The sequence below is a fragment of the Thermobia domestica genome, chromosome 2 (assembly GCF_964235325.1).
Source record: "Thermobia domestica chromosome 2, izTheDome1.hap1.1, whole genome shotgun sequence".
Lineage (NCBI taxonomy): Eukaryota > Metazoa > Arthropoda > Insecta > Zygentoma > Lepismatidae > Thermobia > Thermobia domestica.
The window spans coordinates 4,464,945-4,484,345 of NC_137455.1; the positions used below are offsets into that span (position 1 = coordinate 4,464,945).

Genomic DNA, 19,401 nt, shown 5'->3' on the forward strand with positions numbered 1-19,401 from the left:
CACCATGATGACTTCTGGCTATCGGCAGGTCTCATTGCTGATTATATACGTCTATTCACGTAAGCTATATTTCCAGCTAGTAATTGCATCTTTCAGCAAGACAACACTCCTGGTCACAAGGACAATATTGTGCTCTAGTAGTTCGAGGAATAAATTGGTGAATTTTAAATACTGTTATAGCCCCAAAAGTCACCAAATCTTAAACCAATTCAACGTCAAACCCAAGCTCATCGATCATCTATGCTGAATCTACAGGAATTAATTGACTTGTGTATTCAGATGTAATGCACCATTCATTCACCCACCCACCAAGGTCTCATTGCTTCCATGCCAAATCGCGTTGTTGCTGATATGCAAGGCAAAGATGGACATACCAGACCAAAGATGGACATTGTGTAGAAGATTGTAATGTTTTCGCTGGTCAGTGTGTGTGTTGGAGTTAATATTGCCGATGTACAAAGATTTGGCAACTCTCACGTTTTGAAATAGAGCCTTGAAAGTGCTGTTTCGTCTCGGAGAAAATATAACTTTGTCTGTTGGGACAGTTCTACCTTGTCTCGCATCTCGTAACGAAGATTCTTTTCATCTCGTCTCGTAGGGAATAATAGTTGCCATTAATCAGTATTTCTAGTTTTCTCTTCTTCTCTTCGTCTGACGAAGTTGTCGACCACAGTTTTGAAATGAAATGAAGTTAAATCTTTGAGTTTGACATCTCATTGCCATTTAGGCTAAGAGAGACAGATGATTAAAACAAGTGAATGAGGATAGAAGAACTATTGGAATGGTAAAAAAGGAGGAAACGGGAGCAATCCCAGAAAACCTACGGACACAATGTTATCCACCACAAGCTTACATGGCCGAGGATTGAACCAGGGACCCCACGCACCAGAGGTAAACGCTCTACCATTGAGCCACCATGAACCCTTGACACTCCTTTCGATACTGATTCTATCACCTCCTTTTGTCTTACATGTATAAGAAGAACTGGAGAATATTATGGTACATCCTGAATGCAGGAAAATATAAAGCAATTATAAACGAGCGCTTTAACATGTCTCTCAAATATGATAATTACATCTAAAAAAACTGAGAGGAAAATGGAGCCATTTTTCCTGTTGGATGAACATTGATAATGAGAAAACGAAATATTTAAGACACTGCTGGATTTTGTTAAATTTATAATAATCTAGTTGCCAGCTAAAAAATTAAAAGCTCCCGCCTCTACAATAGAGATATGCATTTAGTTTTTATGTCGAAATTTCGCAGTGGAAAATGAAAAACAGATTTTTTTTTTTAATGCAAAACGGAATTTTTTGGAAACAGAGTAAAACCCAACTGAGTATCATTAATAATATCAATGCATTCCCTTTGGTGATTATTATGGTCTAATTCGCTCCCTCGGAGGGAAACCAAATGACCGTTTGGCTAATTGGAAAATTCAGAAGACCAATGGTTATCAAGTTTACAAAGCGTTGTGCTTTTCATCTCCCATCGATCGCCTCCAACGGAAATTAAATTCACCTGCTTTCAATTTAGTTAATGGCGTCCGACCTCAGGGTATTATGGGTAACCTTTGAATGTTCAATGTCTTCAACTGGACTCTTTTTTTATTTTTGAGTTGAGCAACTAAAGCTTCTGTTTTCCCCTGACTTTTTCGCAACAAAGCAACCAAAATGCTTGCATCTCAATTGCTTTCTTACAGAACTTTTCCATCTGGGAAATGCGCTTGCGCTTCGAAATTAAATTAAATTTTTAGGTTTACGTCTCACACTTCCAGTTTTAGTAGAGACTTAAGAATGGACATGAAATATGCGTAATCGATTCCAGGAAACTTCTTTTCCGTATCTATTACAATTTTTGTTCTATAGTAATCAATGTAAAAACCGGAATTACTTGATATCTAGTACTTCCGGCTTGAACACACCTTCCGAAAACAAATATGTACCCTAACGTTTGACTACCTACATTCTGACCAAATTTGATGCTGATTCATGAAGCAGTTATTGAGATTTTATATCTCCCGGATAGGCAGACGGACACATGGACAGGTAAAATGTATAAAGAAGATTTCATATAATGGACTACTTAAAAATACAGGGGAATCATAATTAATAGTATGTTAAAATATAAGAATGCACAACTCATTAAAATAATGGTGAATTTGTTTTCGAAGAGGACGAGACACAAGGGCAGTTCGTAGAACATTCAAATTAATAAAACTGGTCATTAATTGAAAATAGTTTGAGAAATGCTGCTTTAAAGAATTGATAGTAACTGATGCTATAGCGATCCCATAGTGTCATGAAGCTTGACCTGGATCTACTAATTTCATCATCCAATAGAAAGCAAGGATGTGTTCCCGTCGTCAACTCCTATCCATAAAATTTTGCCAGTGTCGCCTCTCACACTATACGAGGAGGAACCAAAAAGAAACAGGTTTGAAAAGAGCGCTGCCGTTCCTAGACGTAGTAGAGAGTTCTCTTGCTAGTAGAGACCTTCCCAGATCAGTTGGCCAAGGGGCGTCTACATAGGATGTTAACGTTGGATCGTAATATTGTTTTTCTCAACTGTTCTCGTTTGCCGCCTGCGAAATCGTTATGGCAGATTCAAAGGAACAAGGAGTGTGTTTGCTTCCTACTTGGAAAATCGGAAACGAAAACTTACCAAATGTTTCAACAGACTTTCAAGAAGGATACTATGAATCGCACACAATTTTTTGAGTGGTTTGGGCGCTTTAAGTGTGGTGATGTGAGTGTTGAAGATCATACTCGTTCTGGGTGGTGTTCATCATTTCGAAACGACGAAAACATCGAACAAATCTGCCCCAAAATCAGCGAGGATCGTCGTTTCATGATCGATGATATTTCAAAAGAGGCAGGAGTGAGTTAGAGGTCGTGCCAGCGTGAGATTTTGCAAATGAGACATGTTGCCGCTAAGTTCGTTTCTTGCCTTCTCACACAGGATCAAATCATTCGTCTGAATTTGAGCCAGGACTTGAAAAATCAGATTGAAAGTGACCCAAACTTTTTGACTAACATGACGACAATTTCCGAGAATCATAAAAGGAAAAGGCTTTGATGGTGTAGATGCTGTAAAAAGAACTTCGCAGAGCGCATTGGACGATATAAAAGTTCCAGACAGGTGCTTCAAACAATGGTAAAGAAGATGGGAGAAATGAATCGCATTTAATGGAGAGTACTTTTTAGGAGGCTGAAAGAATTTTGTAAAAAATGTAATAAATTATTTTTTTTAAGAACGAAAGTCCGGTTTCTTTTGGATCCTCCTTCGTACGAAGAACATCTCCTGAGGTTGCAGTGTTGTCCGATTGCCGCTAAGTTTCGTTTTGTTGTTGCTTTATAATTTTGCTGTTATTACTGTTACAGTTTAACTTGAATAATTGCTAGTATTCGTGTTATAGTCTTTTAAATGCTGTATTTTTTTTGGTCGTCCGTTTCCCCAGGTCTTCTAAATTTGGCAACATTGTTGGTGCACTTCTGCTGTTTTCTCAAGTGTGCATCCGGAAGGAAGCTCCACGAAACGTACCGAATTCTTCCGATGCATCACACGTGGGCCAAAGCAATACTGTGATTGGTGTAGAGCCCAATGAGTCACTATAACTGTCACTATAGCTGTCAAAGATGACGATAACTCGGAAGTTGCGTGGTTTTAGGAGCCAGGGAACGCACTCATGATCAACTATAAGGGAATGCAACATATGTTTCTGATCTGAATGCCCCAGAGTATTTCCATAATTAATTTACACAGAAAGTGCTCACGTGTGTTATCACCATTGCGTTTTAGAAGCGCGGGCAGTTGACATTAGTAATTCCACAGTCATGCTATCATAAAGCTGGCCTTACACACAGCTAAATTTTTCAGTTCACGTATTATTATATAGTTTACTATGGAGTGACAATGCAAAGAAGAATACCTTGAAATTTCTCAGAATGGTTTAGCAGCAAGTCGTGCCATAGTTTGTTGACATGCCCTTATTAAAGAAAGAAATGCTTTGGAAAAGGAATCGTGTTATGTGTTTGTAGGAAAGAGTACTCAACAGTGTGTTGTTACTGTTAGGGCCTATTTCGTAGTTTTAACGAAATCCTACCTGGAATTGTGATGTTTCAGAATCTTTATTTCACCTTAATTTTTGTACGTAAAAAGTATGCTTTGGTATTGATGTACTATCAAAGTTTTCCCTTCAGCTTCTTCATACATTAAACCGTTCCTTGGGAAGTTTTAAAATTACGTATTTTACTTTCTTCGTTATGGTTAAAAAGAGTTTTTCTAAAATTTTGCAACATACTGCTGTACAATACAATCACATACATACGTAGTTTTGATTTATTAAATTTAATTAAAAATCAAATTAAACATTTAATTAAAAATCAAAAGCATTGTGAACGTTTATTCTTGTAGAGGAATACAGTACATAATGCCCGAACATGAAATTTATTTATTTTAATATAAAGTCTGCAATTGTGATTGCCCTCTTTATAGCAATACTACGGAATCAACGTACCGTACTCTGAGTTGAGTTGATTTTGAGTTTAACGTCCCGTTCAGCTCCGAACCACATGAGCTCCCGCCGGGAATCGAATTCGGGTTTCCCACGCCAAAGGCGCGCACGCTAACAGCTTAGCCATACAGGAGCTCTCACCCCACTTTGAATCTCGTTGAGTCTCAAGAAAATTGTACTGCCTTTCTGGGCCGCTCATATTATGAAAGGAACAGAGAGTGTCACACAAGTTTCAAGGCCAGAAGGCCTCTACAGCCTTTTGGTTCACATATGCCATAGTTTACGAAATCTGCACTGTAACCAATAACCGTGAAAATAAGTGCCTCCTACCATAAAAAATATACGGTTTACCGTTTTTCTAAAATAATGGTAGGAGACCGTTTTCCTGTCAGATGCTTGCGTCGGGCATGCGCATTGGAGAGAAAAAGCACATGGTCGAAGCGAGGATTGATGGCGCGTAGGTTCGGATGTGTTGTGCTTTGTTTTGCGTTGTTTTTTTCTTTTGTTTGTTTGTTTAGTGTGTGGTTTTCTGGTGTGATATATAAATACTAGTGTTGAAGATATCCTGGAAATTCAACATTAAGCAAGGTAATGTATGGGAAAGCACCATGTTAATATTTGAACTTTGTTCGGTGACAAACAAAACTTTACTTGGCTATCGTGGCAAGCAGATCGCTCCAAAGTGCAACGATTCGAAACCAAGAAGCTGCTGGATGTATAAAGTCTTATGATAATGTAGCCAACTATGAGTGGTGGTGAAGCTAGAATGAAAATCACAATGTTGAAATACTTTTTTTTTTTTTTTTTTTAATTAGGAAAAGTGCTTCGTAGTTTACCGTACTTAGTACAGCATTACATAAATTGTGTTGCATCAACTGGAATTTTTCATGTTACAGAAATAAAAGAATACTGTCACTCATGTATGCCCGAAGGAGGGGCAGGGGGTCGCTCCCCTAGCTAATGAAAACGTATTAAATTTCTTAATACAAATAAAAAATATCAAATGTAATAGAGTATATAGTAACCAGGGAGATGAGTCCCCTAGAAAGTTTTCATCGGGCGCCCATGTTGTCATTAGTTTTTCTGAATAAATGAATTGTTAGATTTGAAAAATATTTCTGTAAATGTTTTTATCTTTAATTTTGTTCTGAGTACCTATAATCTGTTCTGGCGCCTTGTTAATACATTTGAGCGTTTAATAAATATGAAAAAGTCCGATACTCTGGAAGTTTGGTGACTTTTTTTTTAATAGCATTGATGCCACTGTTACATAATTATGCAAACACGTATTTATTAATTTGGGATAGCGGATTCTGGATACTGTAGGCAGTGTTGTGAGAAGTCATATGGTTTTACACTTGTTTAGTCGTAGTTCTGGTCATTCTAAGCTATGTTGTCGGGTGCCTGCTTGGTTATCTGAAACCGTAATAATGCGACTAATCGAATGAATCGCTGATTAGAATATTATAGGTCTATTAGTCTACTGGTACTCATAGCGAAAATACATGCGATAAAGCTAGTCTTAACACTGCAACAGAATATCGATTTATGAATATCTTAAAAGGACATGGATGTTTGTTTCAACTACATTTTCAAAGCGTGCGAAAACTCAGCTATAAAATTCAAGAAATAGTTTTTTTTTTTTTGTATGTAATATCGAATCTTCTTCTGGTGTTTTGTTCAATACATGACAAAATTGGTAATTTTGAAAAGAAAAAGCAATGTATTTTCAAGATGATATCAGAACAAGGGTTCGATATTAGAAACTAAGAATTAATTTCAACTTTTATTCTTATGGATATTATGCACGTCGTAGGTGCAACGCTTCTTTCGTTCATTTTTGTGTTTTCTTTAGTTAAGTAATCTTTCAGTGGACCAGCGTGCACTCTAGTTGCATCCATCCAGGAAAAATATATTGCTAGCTAGTGTGTGTGTACTGATACAGTTCCAGCAATTCGATGAAACTTGGGTCAATATATATTGCCCAGCAAGAATTCTTACTGGATCTAGCAAGAGGGCACGCTGCACTGGCAAGGACCTCTAGATACGGAATCGGTGTGATAATTACCGTAAATCTTGTACGGTAATAACACACCTGTGCTTTTTTTTAAAAAAAACGATCCCTAAATTTTACGGTAAAATACGGTACCAAATTTGTTTCTAAATACGGTCAATATTATTTTGCTTCTAAATATACGGTCTGCCGTTTTTATGAAAAAACGGTGGTCCGTAAAATTTAGGGTAATCGGATGGCAGCGAGAGTTGACGGTAATCGGTCAGTAAATTTAAGGCGAAATTTTTTACAGTGTGGATACATTATTTTAGGCTAAGGCAAAACAATAGTTCATGGTGAAAATCGCACCAACAGCAAAAGAAAGTAATTCCGTTTAAGATTGTAAAACGATAGTAGACTTCCATACTATCCGAATACAATATTGAAACCGGAAGCATGTATCACTTTTGGTGGAAATGGTTCCCTTCTTCAGACGTTGAATCGATTCCAAAAAAGCACTATTATCACTAGGGCTCGGAAGTTGAAGACCTAAAATTGCCTAAAAAGGACTTATAAAAAGATCTAAAAATGTCTTTAAAAAAAGGATCTAAAAACTGGGAAAGAGGACGTAAAAATAAGACCCTATTTAAATAGAATTACATATTTAATGAATATAATGCTCAAGAAATACAAGCTTCTGGTAGGTTAACGGTGTGATCTTCTTCCACAAACTGAAGTAAAACTAAAATAAGAAAACTTTCCTACCGTCACCACCCCTTGCTGGAGGACATTATTACGCCCCCTTATCTGACTTCTGATTGTTGCAGATCTGGTTTTATCAGTCCAGTCGTTGAAGAATATCTTATCTTTTGAATTTTGTTTACTAAAGAAAAGATGTATAAGAGATAGTGGTGATTCGAATTAGTGACCAGTAAATTTAGTGTCGAAAGATGAAGTGCAAATAAAGACGTTAAGACGTATGAAAAGCTTTAAAAAAGACCAATAAAAAAACTCCGAAAAAAGCAAAAATAAAAGGACAAATAAAATCCACCATTTTCTGGCCTACAATGACCCAAAATGAACATATGTTAAGTCTCGTCTTCGGGCACTTGTAAAAAAAGAGGATTTTTCCTCAACTTCCGGGATCACTTTTGTTCTATGACAATCAACACTGAAACCGGAAATGCTTGCCGTTTGAATGGACGGTTAAGAGATGGGATAGCTGTTTTTGGAATGTTGAATCGATTCCTAGAAAAGCTTCCTCCAAAATCACACCCAGCTCTGTTTCTCCTCTTATACCTGACGACAGAGAGACAGCCGTTTTATAAGACTTTCTATATATATACACGTATGCATAGCATAGTTTGGAAGTCGAATAATTAGTAAGAAGCCCCCAACGCAAAAGTTTGCTTTAGGTGTCTGAGATGTTCCTGATGCGCTGTTCGTTGATTTGACTACCACACGGCTCTAAATGGACAAACAAGCATTATATCAAACTAGCGATCCAGCCAGGCGGTTCCAAGTCCTGGAACACCCATTGTATACACCTGGATCATATTCGTGGCCACAGATGTTTCGGAAAGGAGAATGTCATGGACTCTGTTGAACTGCAAATGGTTGTTTGGTGGGTTTTGTATGGTTGCAGAAGCAGGTGAAAATGTCCTTTTACAGAAGAAATAGTTGAATTCTTATAGCAAAATTGAGTTGCTCAGGGGAAGATAACGGTATACGCCCTTTCGCTGAAATTGAGTTATTAGTTAAAATGGGTTAGAATTGGGTCTAGAACAATATATAGATAGTTTAATTTCGGAAATGTATCTGCAGATGGCACGGCAGGGGAATCTTGTTCGGATGTGTCATTGGATTACTTTGTATGGAAATGTTGAACTTCCTTTTCTAGTTTATGGAGGGAGCTCATATGCTTCGGTTCCACTTTAAACTGTAGATCCACGTCTCATACAGCCTTGCTGGTGCATGGGACGCCAAATAGAAAACGAAATCAAATCTTTTCTAATTTTCTGGAAAGTTGTCGCTCACCATTATTCCCACATTTTATAAATTATTCCCGTTATTTATACATATATTGAGGTATAAGAAAGCACCATACTGAATACATTGCCCTAACTCATTTGCTAGTAAATGGGAACAAAAACTTTTCGAGAGCTTCTCGAGTGTTTCTTCCCACATCCCCATTTCACGAATTCTCCCATTATTTATCGTCTCCCTTGTCCTAAAGTGCATAATTATGGGGCGTTAAATCGAAGGACTTGACTTTTTAAAGTTTGGATGTGTTGAATGGCGATGGTCTTTAGACGAAGACAAGGTTCTAGAACACAGGTCCCGTTTTCCATTTAGCTGTAATAAAGACAGAAAACAATGTGGCCTGCGGGGCTCTAACCCGCCTTCACTCGCTAACGCTCGCTTGGCAATACAATGTGAATTGAATATTAACCTTCGGTACAGAAAGGAACCAACCTAGCTACTAATCTATATGGCGGACGTTCTAGAACCTTCCCTTAGACGAGCATATGTACGTCGATAAGAACTGACAAATAAATAGTCATCCATCCAAAAATCCCATTTTCGACATGATGTAAGGGCCATTCTGATGAAATCTAAATTCGAAATTTTTCATGATTACCACACGCAAGGCCGGCTATACTATATATGTGCAACACGTGCATTTGCACGGGGTGGCAAAATCTGTCTTAACTGTATTATTTAAAATAAATACTTCTTGTTGGAACTTCATGATCATGGTGGTTAAATTTACTACGCTGATCTTCTATTTGAATGCTATATTTATAAATCATGTTTAGGTCGCATTAGTTTAAAATCATATGGGCAGTGCTAAAGCAAATAGTCAAACAAATCCCAACATGAATTGCTTGGTTGTTGTCAAATACAAGAACTCAATTCTCGAACAGTAGCGAACACCTGTTCCATTTAGTTATCACAGTTTTGATATGAAAACTAGTCTTGTCTTTGTAACAAACAGTGTCTCTTCCAGACATGTTTGTTGGGGAGCATTCCCCCCGGAGCTTTGAGAGTGCTCCCGAAGGAGACCACAATAATACCTCTATAATATATTAAATAGAATAGTACAGTGTGAAAATAATATGAGCCCCTCCGAATACTGAATGTGCCCCCCGGGAACATATTTTCTGAAAGAAACATTGGTTAGAAGTAAGTTCCTTATCGTTAAAGGTGGAAACATTAAAAAAATCAACGGAAAATCAAGAAATAAAGATACAAGAGTTAGTTGCACTGGGATTACAAACTAATATATTGAGAATGAAGGTCGATAAAAAGGATTACCATCTTGTAGGTTGTTTGCTTTGTCTTTCACTAACATAATAGATTATTATTTAAAGAAAAAAAGATACAACAAGATTGGGTTTGTAGTGTTTTGGCCTTTCCGAGTGCGAGTGCACTTTCCATCCCCTTCTTTGTTCATGATCGTGTAGCATACTTGAAAACGTCGTTTTTAAGATTTGTTCTTTTTGAAAAAAAGTGGGGAGTGAATGATGCACGGGTGTGTAAGTTGCCCAGGACCGGCCATGGCCACAGGTTCTTTTCTTCTATCATTGCTCGAAAGTTAACATTAGTTTCGTTCATGCTAAACTATGTTCTTGCCAAGCATCTGTCGTAAATCCCTTTAGTAAATAAATAAATAAATAAATAAATAAATAAAGACAGTAATTACCTTCTGTGGCTCCCCATTGGGCAGAGTTGGACGCCTGCGATAACAGTGGTTGTTTTTCCATTTCACACACACACTTTTACTCACAAACTCGCAATCAAATTAACCAGCATAAAGTTATAACACAATCATTGCATTCACACTACTGTTTTTTGACGATCGTTTTTTGTTTTCAGTGTAGCCTATATATTGACATTGCTGAAGCAATCTCGTGATTACAACCAAGAAGTCAAGTCATGCAGATAAGATATTTCTCACAATTGTTTACAGTGATTTGATAAATTATTTTTAATCTTTTTTTGAAGTTTATTTCTTAAAGCTACTGTGTCCATTGGCGGTCAGATGAGAATTAGAGATAACGTTTCAATGCCTTACATACTTAATAGATATCACAGCATGTTTTCCGCATAATAGAAAAACAATGGAATATGCGTTTTATTGTTTTATGTCCTACTTATTAATTAATTAATTAATTTGTTTGTTTGTTTGTTTCATAAAATGCGAGGAATAATAAGAAAGTAGGGACAGAAAGCTTGCAGTGAAACGTCTATAAATTATTTCATACATTAGATTATTTTTGGGTCGATGTACTTGTAACATCGTGGGATGTATTTGAATTTTCCCTTCTGATTAAAATCCTCTCCTTACGTGTTTAAGCCACGTTGTCATGAAGTGTTTCACCTCCTTGTCTGAAGCAAAACGATGACCTCCTAGGTGCTCTTTCTAGTGCGAGAACAGGTTGAAAGTCGCTTGGAGCAAGGTCCGGCCTGTAGGGAGGGTGGTCGATAATGTCCCAGCTAAACTTCTTCAACATTGTGGTGGTCCTTTGAGCTGTATGGAGGCACGCGCTACGATATCCTGACGAGGCATTTAAATCTTTCCGTAATCCTCTACCAGCTGCCAATGAATTTCATCCGTGATTACATGTTTCGCCCACGGAAAACGAATAACTAAGTGCACTTCTTCGCGAGACTAGTTTTCCAAACGAGTCACCATTTGTGTTTACCTACAACTAGCGCCATACGTAGTGGGTGACTGAAACTTTGCACAGTTGCCAGCTCCATGTATTAATATTACCGTACACTCATTCATTCCTCTATAACAGACGAAAGTCCAGAAATATCGGCTTTGTAACTTTAGTTTCTGATCCTCCCTCGTAAGAACGTTTGTTTTTTTGTTCTTTAGTGATACGCAAATGCAATTTCTGAAACATGTAAGTTCTTCTTTTTCAGGGGTTTAGTTTAACAAAGAAAATACCTTTATACGATGTCTGTCCGAGAGACAAACAATCTCAAGAACTATTAATTTTGGCCAGGGTGTACAGGATCAATTATGAATCGAGTTCGTCCATGGAAGGGACCCATCTACCAGAAGTGGTAGAAATCAACTATATCCATAGGGTTAGGGTAGGAACTAGATTTCTGGGCATTCGACATCAATGGTCATATTAGCCCGTCACACACATGAGGGATGACGTCCCTCGGCGAGCACACTGCCCTGGGAACTGGAGAGAAAGTAATGGGGAAGGAAGGAAACGGTCTGGGACAGTTACGTTAGCAACCATTCTGGCATTTGCCTGGTGTGAATGAGGGAAACCTTATTCAAGATGGCTGGCGTAAGAAAAAGGTGTTACACCTTTACGACCGAGTGTCCCCACCGGGAATCGAACCCGGGACAACTTTCACTTACTATCCATTTTTAATATTGTTCAATATAGAACGAAAATAGTAAGAAACTGCTACCTGTAATTGATTAAGCGTGCTAAGAATACATTTTGCTTTCGTTTTCTCTATTAAAACCGGAAATGTAAAAATCCAGATCTTCCGGTTTCAATATGTTCTACATAGAGGAAGATGATAAGAAATAATGTAAAGTGTGTGTGTTTTTTTATAGATCGATTTAGCGTCCTAAGAATGGGTTCGATCTTCTCAGTTAACCGGAAGCAGTGGAAATCAACTACTTTTCTTCTAAATATTGATCACTAGATAATGAAAACGATAATGAATAGCGAATTGTCTTCTGCAATCAATTAATCAATGTTTATATTCAAACGAGCAGAGAATTTGCTATAGCACATCAGAACTAGTAGTAGCCTAACTGATTTCAATAAGGCAAATTTGCGGAATATATATAGCCCTACGAAGTGCAAAGTACTGCCTTCACTTCTTATCTTATACAGGTACCAGCCAGTGCCAGCTCTATCATATGTACAACACGTGCATTTGTATGAAAGGGCAAGTTTCGAGGGTGGCAACATCTCTCATCACAACTATATTATTTAAAATAAACATTTCTTGTTAGAAACAGACTCCATGATGATGTTAGTTAAATTTACTAATTCGTATCTTTATTCACTTTTCTTATTGATATGCAGATTAAGTCGTTGTATTTCTTTAATTTGGACCAATAAAAGTCGTTGTTAACTAACTTGAACTAAATTAGTTCTCCTGTACTCCGTAGTACTTTGAAATTGTCCATATGTAATTCTGTATAATGGTTTCACTTGTGCAACTCTTTATGTTTTTGTCCTTCTGAAATGACTCTTGACAGTTATATTAAGAAGCATGTAAAGATCAGTACAACGTATTTTTTATCAGGATTCCTTCGTGAGTGAGTCGGCAGACGTATCGCATTTGTGGCCAATTAGTCCTGGTTCCTAGTTCAAATGGAGGACAATTTCTCTCGAATGTAACTCGAGAAACGATTTTTATTCCGCTTTAAGCTTATGTGATCCCTTCCAGCATAACCCGGTAGTTGCATAATAACATCAAGGCGAAACAAACTTATTTCTGTCCATATATGATATGAATATGTACAGCAAATTATTTAAACCAAAAGAACCTGGTTTAAACCAAAAAAACCGTTTTTTTTGTTTTTTCAATAAAAACCATGGTTTTTGCCAACCCTGATTTGTACTTCTTGCTTATTATGGGGAGCAGGGAGGGGACAAAGTTAGCCAATTTTTGGAGTTTCAGTTTTTTGACGTAAATTACATTTATTTTTACAACAAACATCAATAGCTCAGTCCTTAATTAAGCTAGAAAGGTGATTTGGTACCAAAGTATTTTTGAGAGATAAAGCTTTCCGTCACTTGCATTTTATGTATATACGGGGTACGTATGTACGGCCGAGAGAGGGAGGATGAAGTTTTTTTCATCAATTTTTTTTTTCATCTGGTTTTAGCGGGTATTCCTCCCCTCTGTGTGGTACATCCATAAAAATTGGTATGTGAAGCAATGAAGTAGTCCCCTACATGATAGTAACCTGTATGTGTACTTGTTGTTTATAGAGGAATAGAGGGTCAAATTTGGTTAATTTACATTTATTTTCGGGACGGTCCCATATAACACAAGATATATTTCACTGAAGTGGTCTAGAAGCATAATTCTTGTTCGTATACATGATGTGTGCAGCAAAAATGATTTTTATATGGACTTGGTACTTTAGTGGGGGAGGGGAGAGAATGTCTAATTCAATGAATGTTTTTCTGCGTATATTTTCTTTAAATACTTCCTACATAAAACGAATTCATTACGCAATGGCAGCAATGGCTACCATTTCTTATATTATTGTCACAAGTATGTGTCCTACACATTACCATCATTTTGTCAGCGTAGGGAGACTGCAAGGGTTGCCAGGGCCCCGCAAAGTCAATATTTTCATATTTTTAATGATTTTTTATGTCTGTTCTTTTTCTACGAATACGGCGGGAATTTCACGAATATTATCTCGTTGGAATTTGTGGTCTATAAGCTTTTCAATGGTGTATAACTCATGAAATGTTCAAATACTTCACTTGAATTTCTGTTGGTTTAGTTATAAGCACACTGATGTGCAGAATTTCGTTCAGTAATTGCTGTTATAATAAGAATATAACTCTGCTTGTAATTTACTCCATACACAAACCCTGCGGAGGATGGGTTGTTTGTTAGAAAATTAAAGTAGCTTCTTCAATCTGATATTTTAGTTGTTTTAAACATGTCCAACCAGCATCGAAAAAAAAAACACGTTTAAAACAATTTGTTTAAAACGTTTAAAACAAACTGAATAAAACAACAGCCCTCGTTTTAAACATGTTTTAAACACTTGTTTTAAACATTTTGTTTTAAACATATCAACCCTGCTTGCAAGTAGGGGTGGGAACGAGCGAGTTCGAGCGAGTTTTCTTTGGAACTCAACTCGACTCGAAACAGACATCTTTGAACTCGACTCGAGAACTCGGCTCGAAAAATTTCCTCCAACTCGACTCGAAACTCGACTCGAATTTGGTTCGAGTTTCGAGTCGAGTCGAGCCAAAAAGAGCCAGATCGAGCTGAATCGTGTGTGCAGTTCAAGTGCTCTCTTCAAGTATCATACATAGACAATACAATTATTATCAATGACACTACTACTACTACTACTACTACAACTTTATTATTATTATTATTATTATTATAAGGGCCGCCGTGGCTCATTGGTAGAGCGTTCACCTCTGATGCATGGGGTCCCGGGTTCCATCTCTGTTCCCGCCAAGTGAACTTTGTGGTGGATTAACACCGTGTGCATGGGTTTCCTCGGTGCTCGTCCACTTCCTCCCACTTTCTTCATTCCAGCATTTCATTCATTTCTCATCATCCCGATGTCCTTTAGCCTAGCCGACATAAGAGTGGGACGTAAAACTCAAAGATTTATTATTATTACAGTGTTTTTGCTTCGCAATCGGAAGGTCCCATGCTCGAATCCAGAGTTCAGTATCCTGACTGAGGTTTTCCAGGGTTTTCCTCAGTTACACCAGGTCAATGTTGAGATGATACCTTAAAATACAGACTCTGGCCACCATCCTTTCACTTCCTTTCCCAATGTTATTATTGTTGATTTGTTGAGTGCTCCAGTGTAAAATGACCTCTGAGATTGCATCTGGTAGCTTAGTAATAAATCTAAATATATCTCTCGTTCACTTAATTTTGCAAAAGATGGGTGATGGTGGGCATGAAGTCATACGTTTCCAGGTACATATACACTTCCTAAGAGACCACCACTTTTACGATACTTTTTCGATACGAGACAGACAGAAACTTTGTCTCCTAGACTATTGTCGTGGTCTGTATATGAGTAACTTAAGACACAATATATGCTACATTCGCGAAGTGTTCTCTCGGGATTCGTGTAAAATTGATTCAAATGCAGTTCTCTTCGGCCCAATGAATATTGCACTAATTTGCATATTTATGGGCCTTCATATATCCGGAATTCGATTATACTCTACTATAACGCTCGGGAACAAAATTGTTTTTACACTAGTTCCTTTAGATGGAACTGGACATGAATGTGGGTATATACAAAACAAATTGGATCAAGTATTGGATCAAAGAATTATTGTGAATGAATATTAGTCTAGTAGTACTTTGCTGAGTAAATAGGCAGAACGATATGGAGGAGAGATTTGAATCGGATAAGCACAACAGTGGCTTGTGATTGAAGAAGACAAAATTATGTATGTAACACTGCTGTCAGAAATAAGATAAAGTATGAATAATAATAATATATTGTAGATATTCACTATTATTATTATTATTATTATTATTATTATTATTATTATTATTATTATTATTATTAATAATTTCAGCACGCAAAGTGTCACACATGTGAAAGCAGAGAAATGAACTTGTTTCTCCGATTGCCTTTCTAAATAGCTGTGGGATTCTTCCTGTTACTTGAGGAGTGTCTGCAAATTTTGACTACCATAGGTTTTCTCAAATAAATGACACTGCCGCAGAAAAGCAATATTGTTCTTCTCCTATTTTTATTGAATACTATAAAAAAGGAAAGAGCTTAAAACTATTCAGTAAAGAAAACTCTGAACCTCTGTAGGGACCTCTGATTACAGATTCCGTTTGGTGGTAACTTGTTTACTTGCAGAGTTGCAGGGCTGTTGAACAATAAACCACACGTGTTGAGTTGCCGTCCAGTCTAAATCTGTAAGAACGTTTGCCTCCAATGAATAAGATAAAAGAGAATTTCCGGCCATACAAAATATTAAGAAGCGAAGTCAGCACTTTATTTACCAAGATATGTGAGGGGCGCGGTAGCTCAGTGGTAGAGCGTTCACCTCCGGTGCTTGGGGTCCCTGGTTCGACCCCAGCTCGCGCCGTATGGACTTTGTGGTGGAGAAACACCGTGCTCGTGGGTTTTCTCGGGGTTCTCCCGTTTCCTCCCACTTTCTCCTTTAGCCTAACCGGCATAATCGTGGGACATAAAACTTAAAGATTTAATTTCATTTTTACCATGATATGAGAGGATTTAGCGAATATCATGATAATTGTCACTTCTGGTAAAATTAAGTTATTAGGTGGACTGGATTGGTATTAAACCACAAGGGAAACTTGTTTGGTATGCGTCATTGTATCGAATTGCATAGGAATGATGAACTTTCTTTTCATACTTACTCGAAAGTCAGAAAATGTGGCACACAATTATGTTTCCACGAGCTGCCCATATTATACAAATAACAACATTGTTATCCGGAATAGGCTTTTTATAATATTGTTAATAATAATAATAATAATAACAATAATAATAATAATAATAATAATAATAATAATAATAATAATAATAATAATAATAATAATAATAATAATATGTAGAAACTAGATGACGATTATTCTTCTCGCAAGAAATTCAAAATATGAGGAATTTAAGAATACCATAGGAAAATTATACAGCTAAAGACAATATAGGAATATTACGAAAGAGTATTATGAAGATAATTTAAAGTTAAGTATGAGCTCTTTCGTCACTAGAATTCTTTATAATGATTGATACTAACAGAAAAACAGACTAATAAAGCAATATGTTAATACTGAAAAATTAGTAATTTCTCCATATAGCCTATGATAAGATATTCAGAAAAGTGATCAATTTTGAATTATCCCTTTTATTAATCATTCATAATGGGAGCCATTTCAATACAGCTATACACAGTCACATATATAAAGACAAGGGGATTTAATGTTGATAATTATGGTTGGAGGGGGTAATTCGATATATATATATATATATATATATATATATATATATGATAAAATATTGGAAAATATGGTAAATTTTACGTATTAATTAATTAATTATGAGTATTCATAACGTGAGAGCTGCTGCAACACGGGTATAGCATAAAGGTGTATACCAGGTGATAATTGATATCGACATCAATTTGATTAAAGAGGGGTTACATGAGACACATCCTGTATAGGCCTATATCCATCTTGGAATACCCCGGCAACCCTGTTATTTTTCTGTTCTGGAGTTAGCAGTTATCTGATTCACCGCGGTGCTCGGCCCGGGTTTAGGGTTGTCAACGGATCGAGTGGCTCGGCTCACAACTCAATTACTATCGAGACGAACCGAGAAGTGAGTCGAGTCAACAGCTCACCTAACCGAGACGGCAAAAATGGATGGCTCACCTGAGCCGAACTGAACCGATTCGGTGGCTCATCCCAGCCGAGCCTGCTCGGACTGTTCGCTCAGTTGAACCGAACCGAGCCCGTTAACATCACTACCCGGGTTGGGCTTCTGCTTAGGTTCAGAAATACGACCGTGCAGGTCTCAGCCTTGATGGTAAAAACTACAGTATATACATATATTGGTGCTCACGACATTTGGGGCTGTCTTTTTATTTTTTAAAAAATCTATTGTGGTATCGTTATCGAGACGAGATGAGATGCAAGCAGTGTCCCCTCTCGTGAGCAACACTAAAAGTATTACACATTACAGCTTACATTTCTCATGGCTTTCGCTTTCCAGTTTAATCAGGCCATGATTTCAAAACGAGCTAAAACGAGCTAAACGAGCGAGCCATATATTAAACTCGACTTGACTCGAAACTCGATCTCAAAAACAGTAACTCGGCTCGAAACTCGACTCGAGAAAACTACCTTTGACTCGGCTCGAAACTCGACTCGAATTCGAGTCGAGTTTCAGCTCGACTCGTGCCCATCCCTACTTGCAAGTGTTAATTTTTGAACGCATTTCAAAAGAAACTTCTATTCGCAGGAAAATACCCCTGTACAATATGGAAAAGGTTATGATTTCTCAGTTCACAGTATTTTTCTCACAAAAAACTTGAAAAATCAGTTTTTCATAGTTTATAAAGGTGCTCGGGTACCCTATGTGAGAGTATCTCCATAAAGTATGCTCATAATTGTAATTTGTGTAATCACTAAAACACCACGTTAAATTTAAGTTACAAATATGCATAATTGCAATTATTATGAATATTTATTCAAAGTAGTCTACCTAAAGCAAAGAAGAGACTTACTAAAAAATAGGTACAAAGTTGAATAACACAAATAAGCCATTACTAATACAAGTATACATTTTCTATAACTCATAATTTTCCACCCTAAAACAAATCTGAAATCGGGTTTATATCCTGTTGGTAACTTTTTCGTGGTAAATCATCCGCAGCGGAATGATGTCCATCCTTTAACCAAGAAATAACTAGCTCGTGTACTTTGAGATTGTCTAGCGGTGGGCCATTAACATTGATGAACAACAAATTAGACAATGTTAGAGCACTTAGTCTATTTCTAATATCAATCATCTGTAAATTCATAAGGGGAAATCCCCGTTCGCACTCTGTCGTGGAAATTGATAATACTTCTACCCGATTTCTGCAACTCCTCATTGACAATCTGCTTGTTAGACTTAAGTCTGATAACGATTTTTCTTAATCAGTTTTGAAATACTCAGCAAGAAGTATAATCTCTCTATCACCATATAATATCTTTTCCATATCGACCTTGTCAATTGGCAATGTCGACTCATGGAGAATAGAAACTTCATCTACCACGCCTTCGATAGGGAATCTTGTGAATAAATTATCAATTAAAGCCTGATAAACTGATTATTTCTTATTTGTTTATAAATTTAATATTTGTAATTACACATGAAGGTTGATGCCATTACCAAGTTCCCTCCCCCGTCTAGAAAGCGAAAGGGAACGAGGTTCCTGGAGTGTTCAGAGGTGAATGGGAATTTCCCTCCTTCTTCCCCTTCAATTACCACACTGCTATTTGCCATGTGCCAAATTACGATGACTTTCAATTAAATTATCATAGTATGATTATTTCCTTGTTGAATTATTAATACTTTTCAGTGGAAAAAAGGATGAAATTTGAAAGTTCCAAATCAAGGTAAATAGACCAACGTAAA

The 19,401-nt window shown here is 37.0% G+C and overlaps 1 protein-coding gene across 1 annotated transcript in view; it reads right to left on the reverse strand.

The window, feature by feature from the left end:
* LOC145669882 (dipeptidase 1-like) overlaps window positions 1-10,381 on the reverse strand; it is a 262,183-nt gene extending 251,802 nt beyond the window's left edge. Inside the window, exon 1 of the mRNA XM_081738231.1 lies at window positions 10,216-10,381. Coding sequence (XP_081594357.1) covers window positions 10,216-10,276 — 61 coding nt within the window. The 5' untranslated portion in view covers window positions 10,277-10,381. The remainder of the gene's footprint in view (window positions 1-10,215) is intronic.
* Between the last annotated feature and the right edge of the window lie 9,020 nt (window positions 10,382-19,401).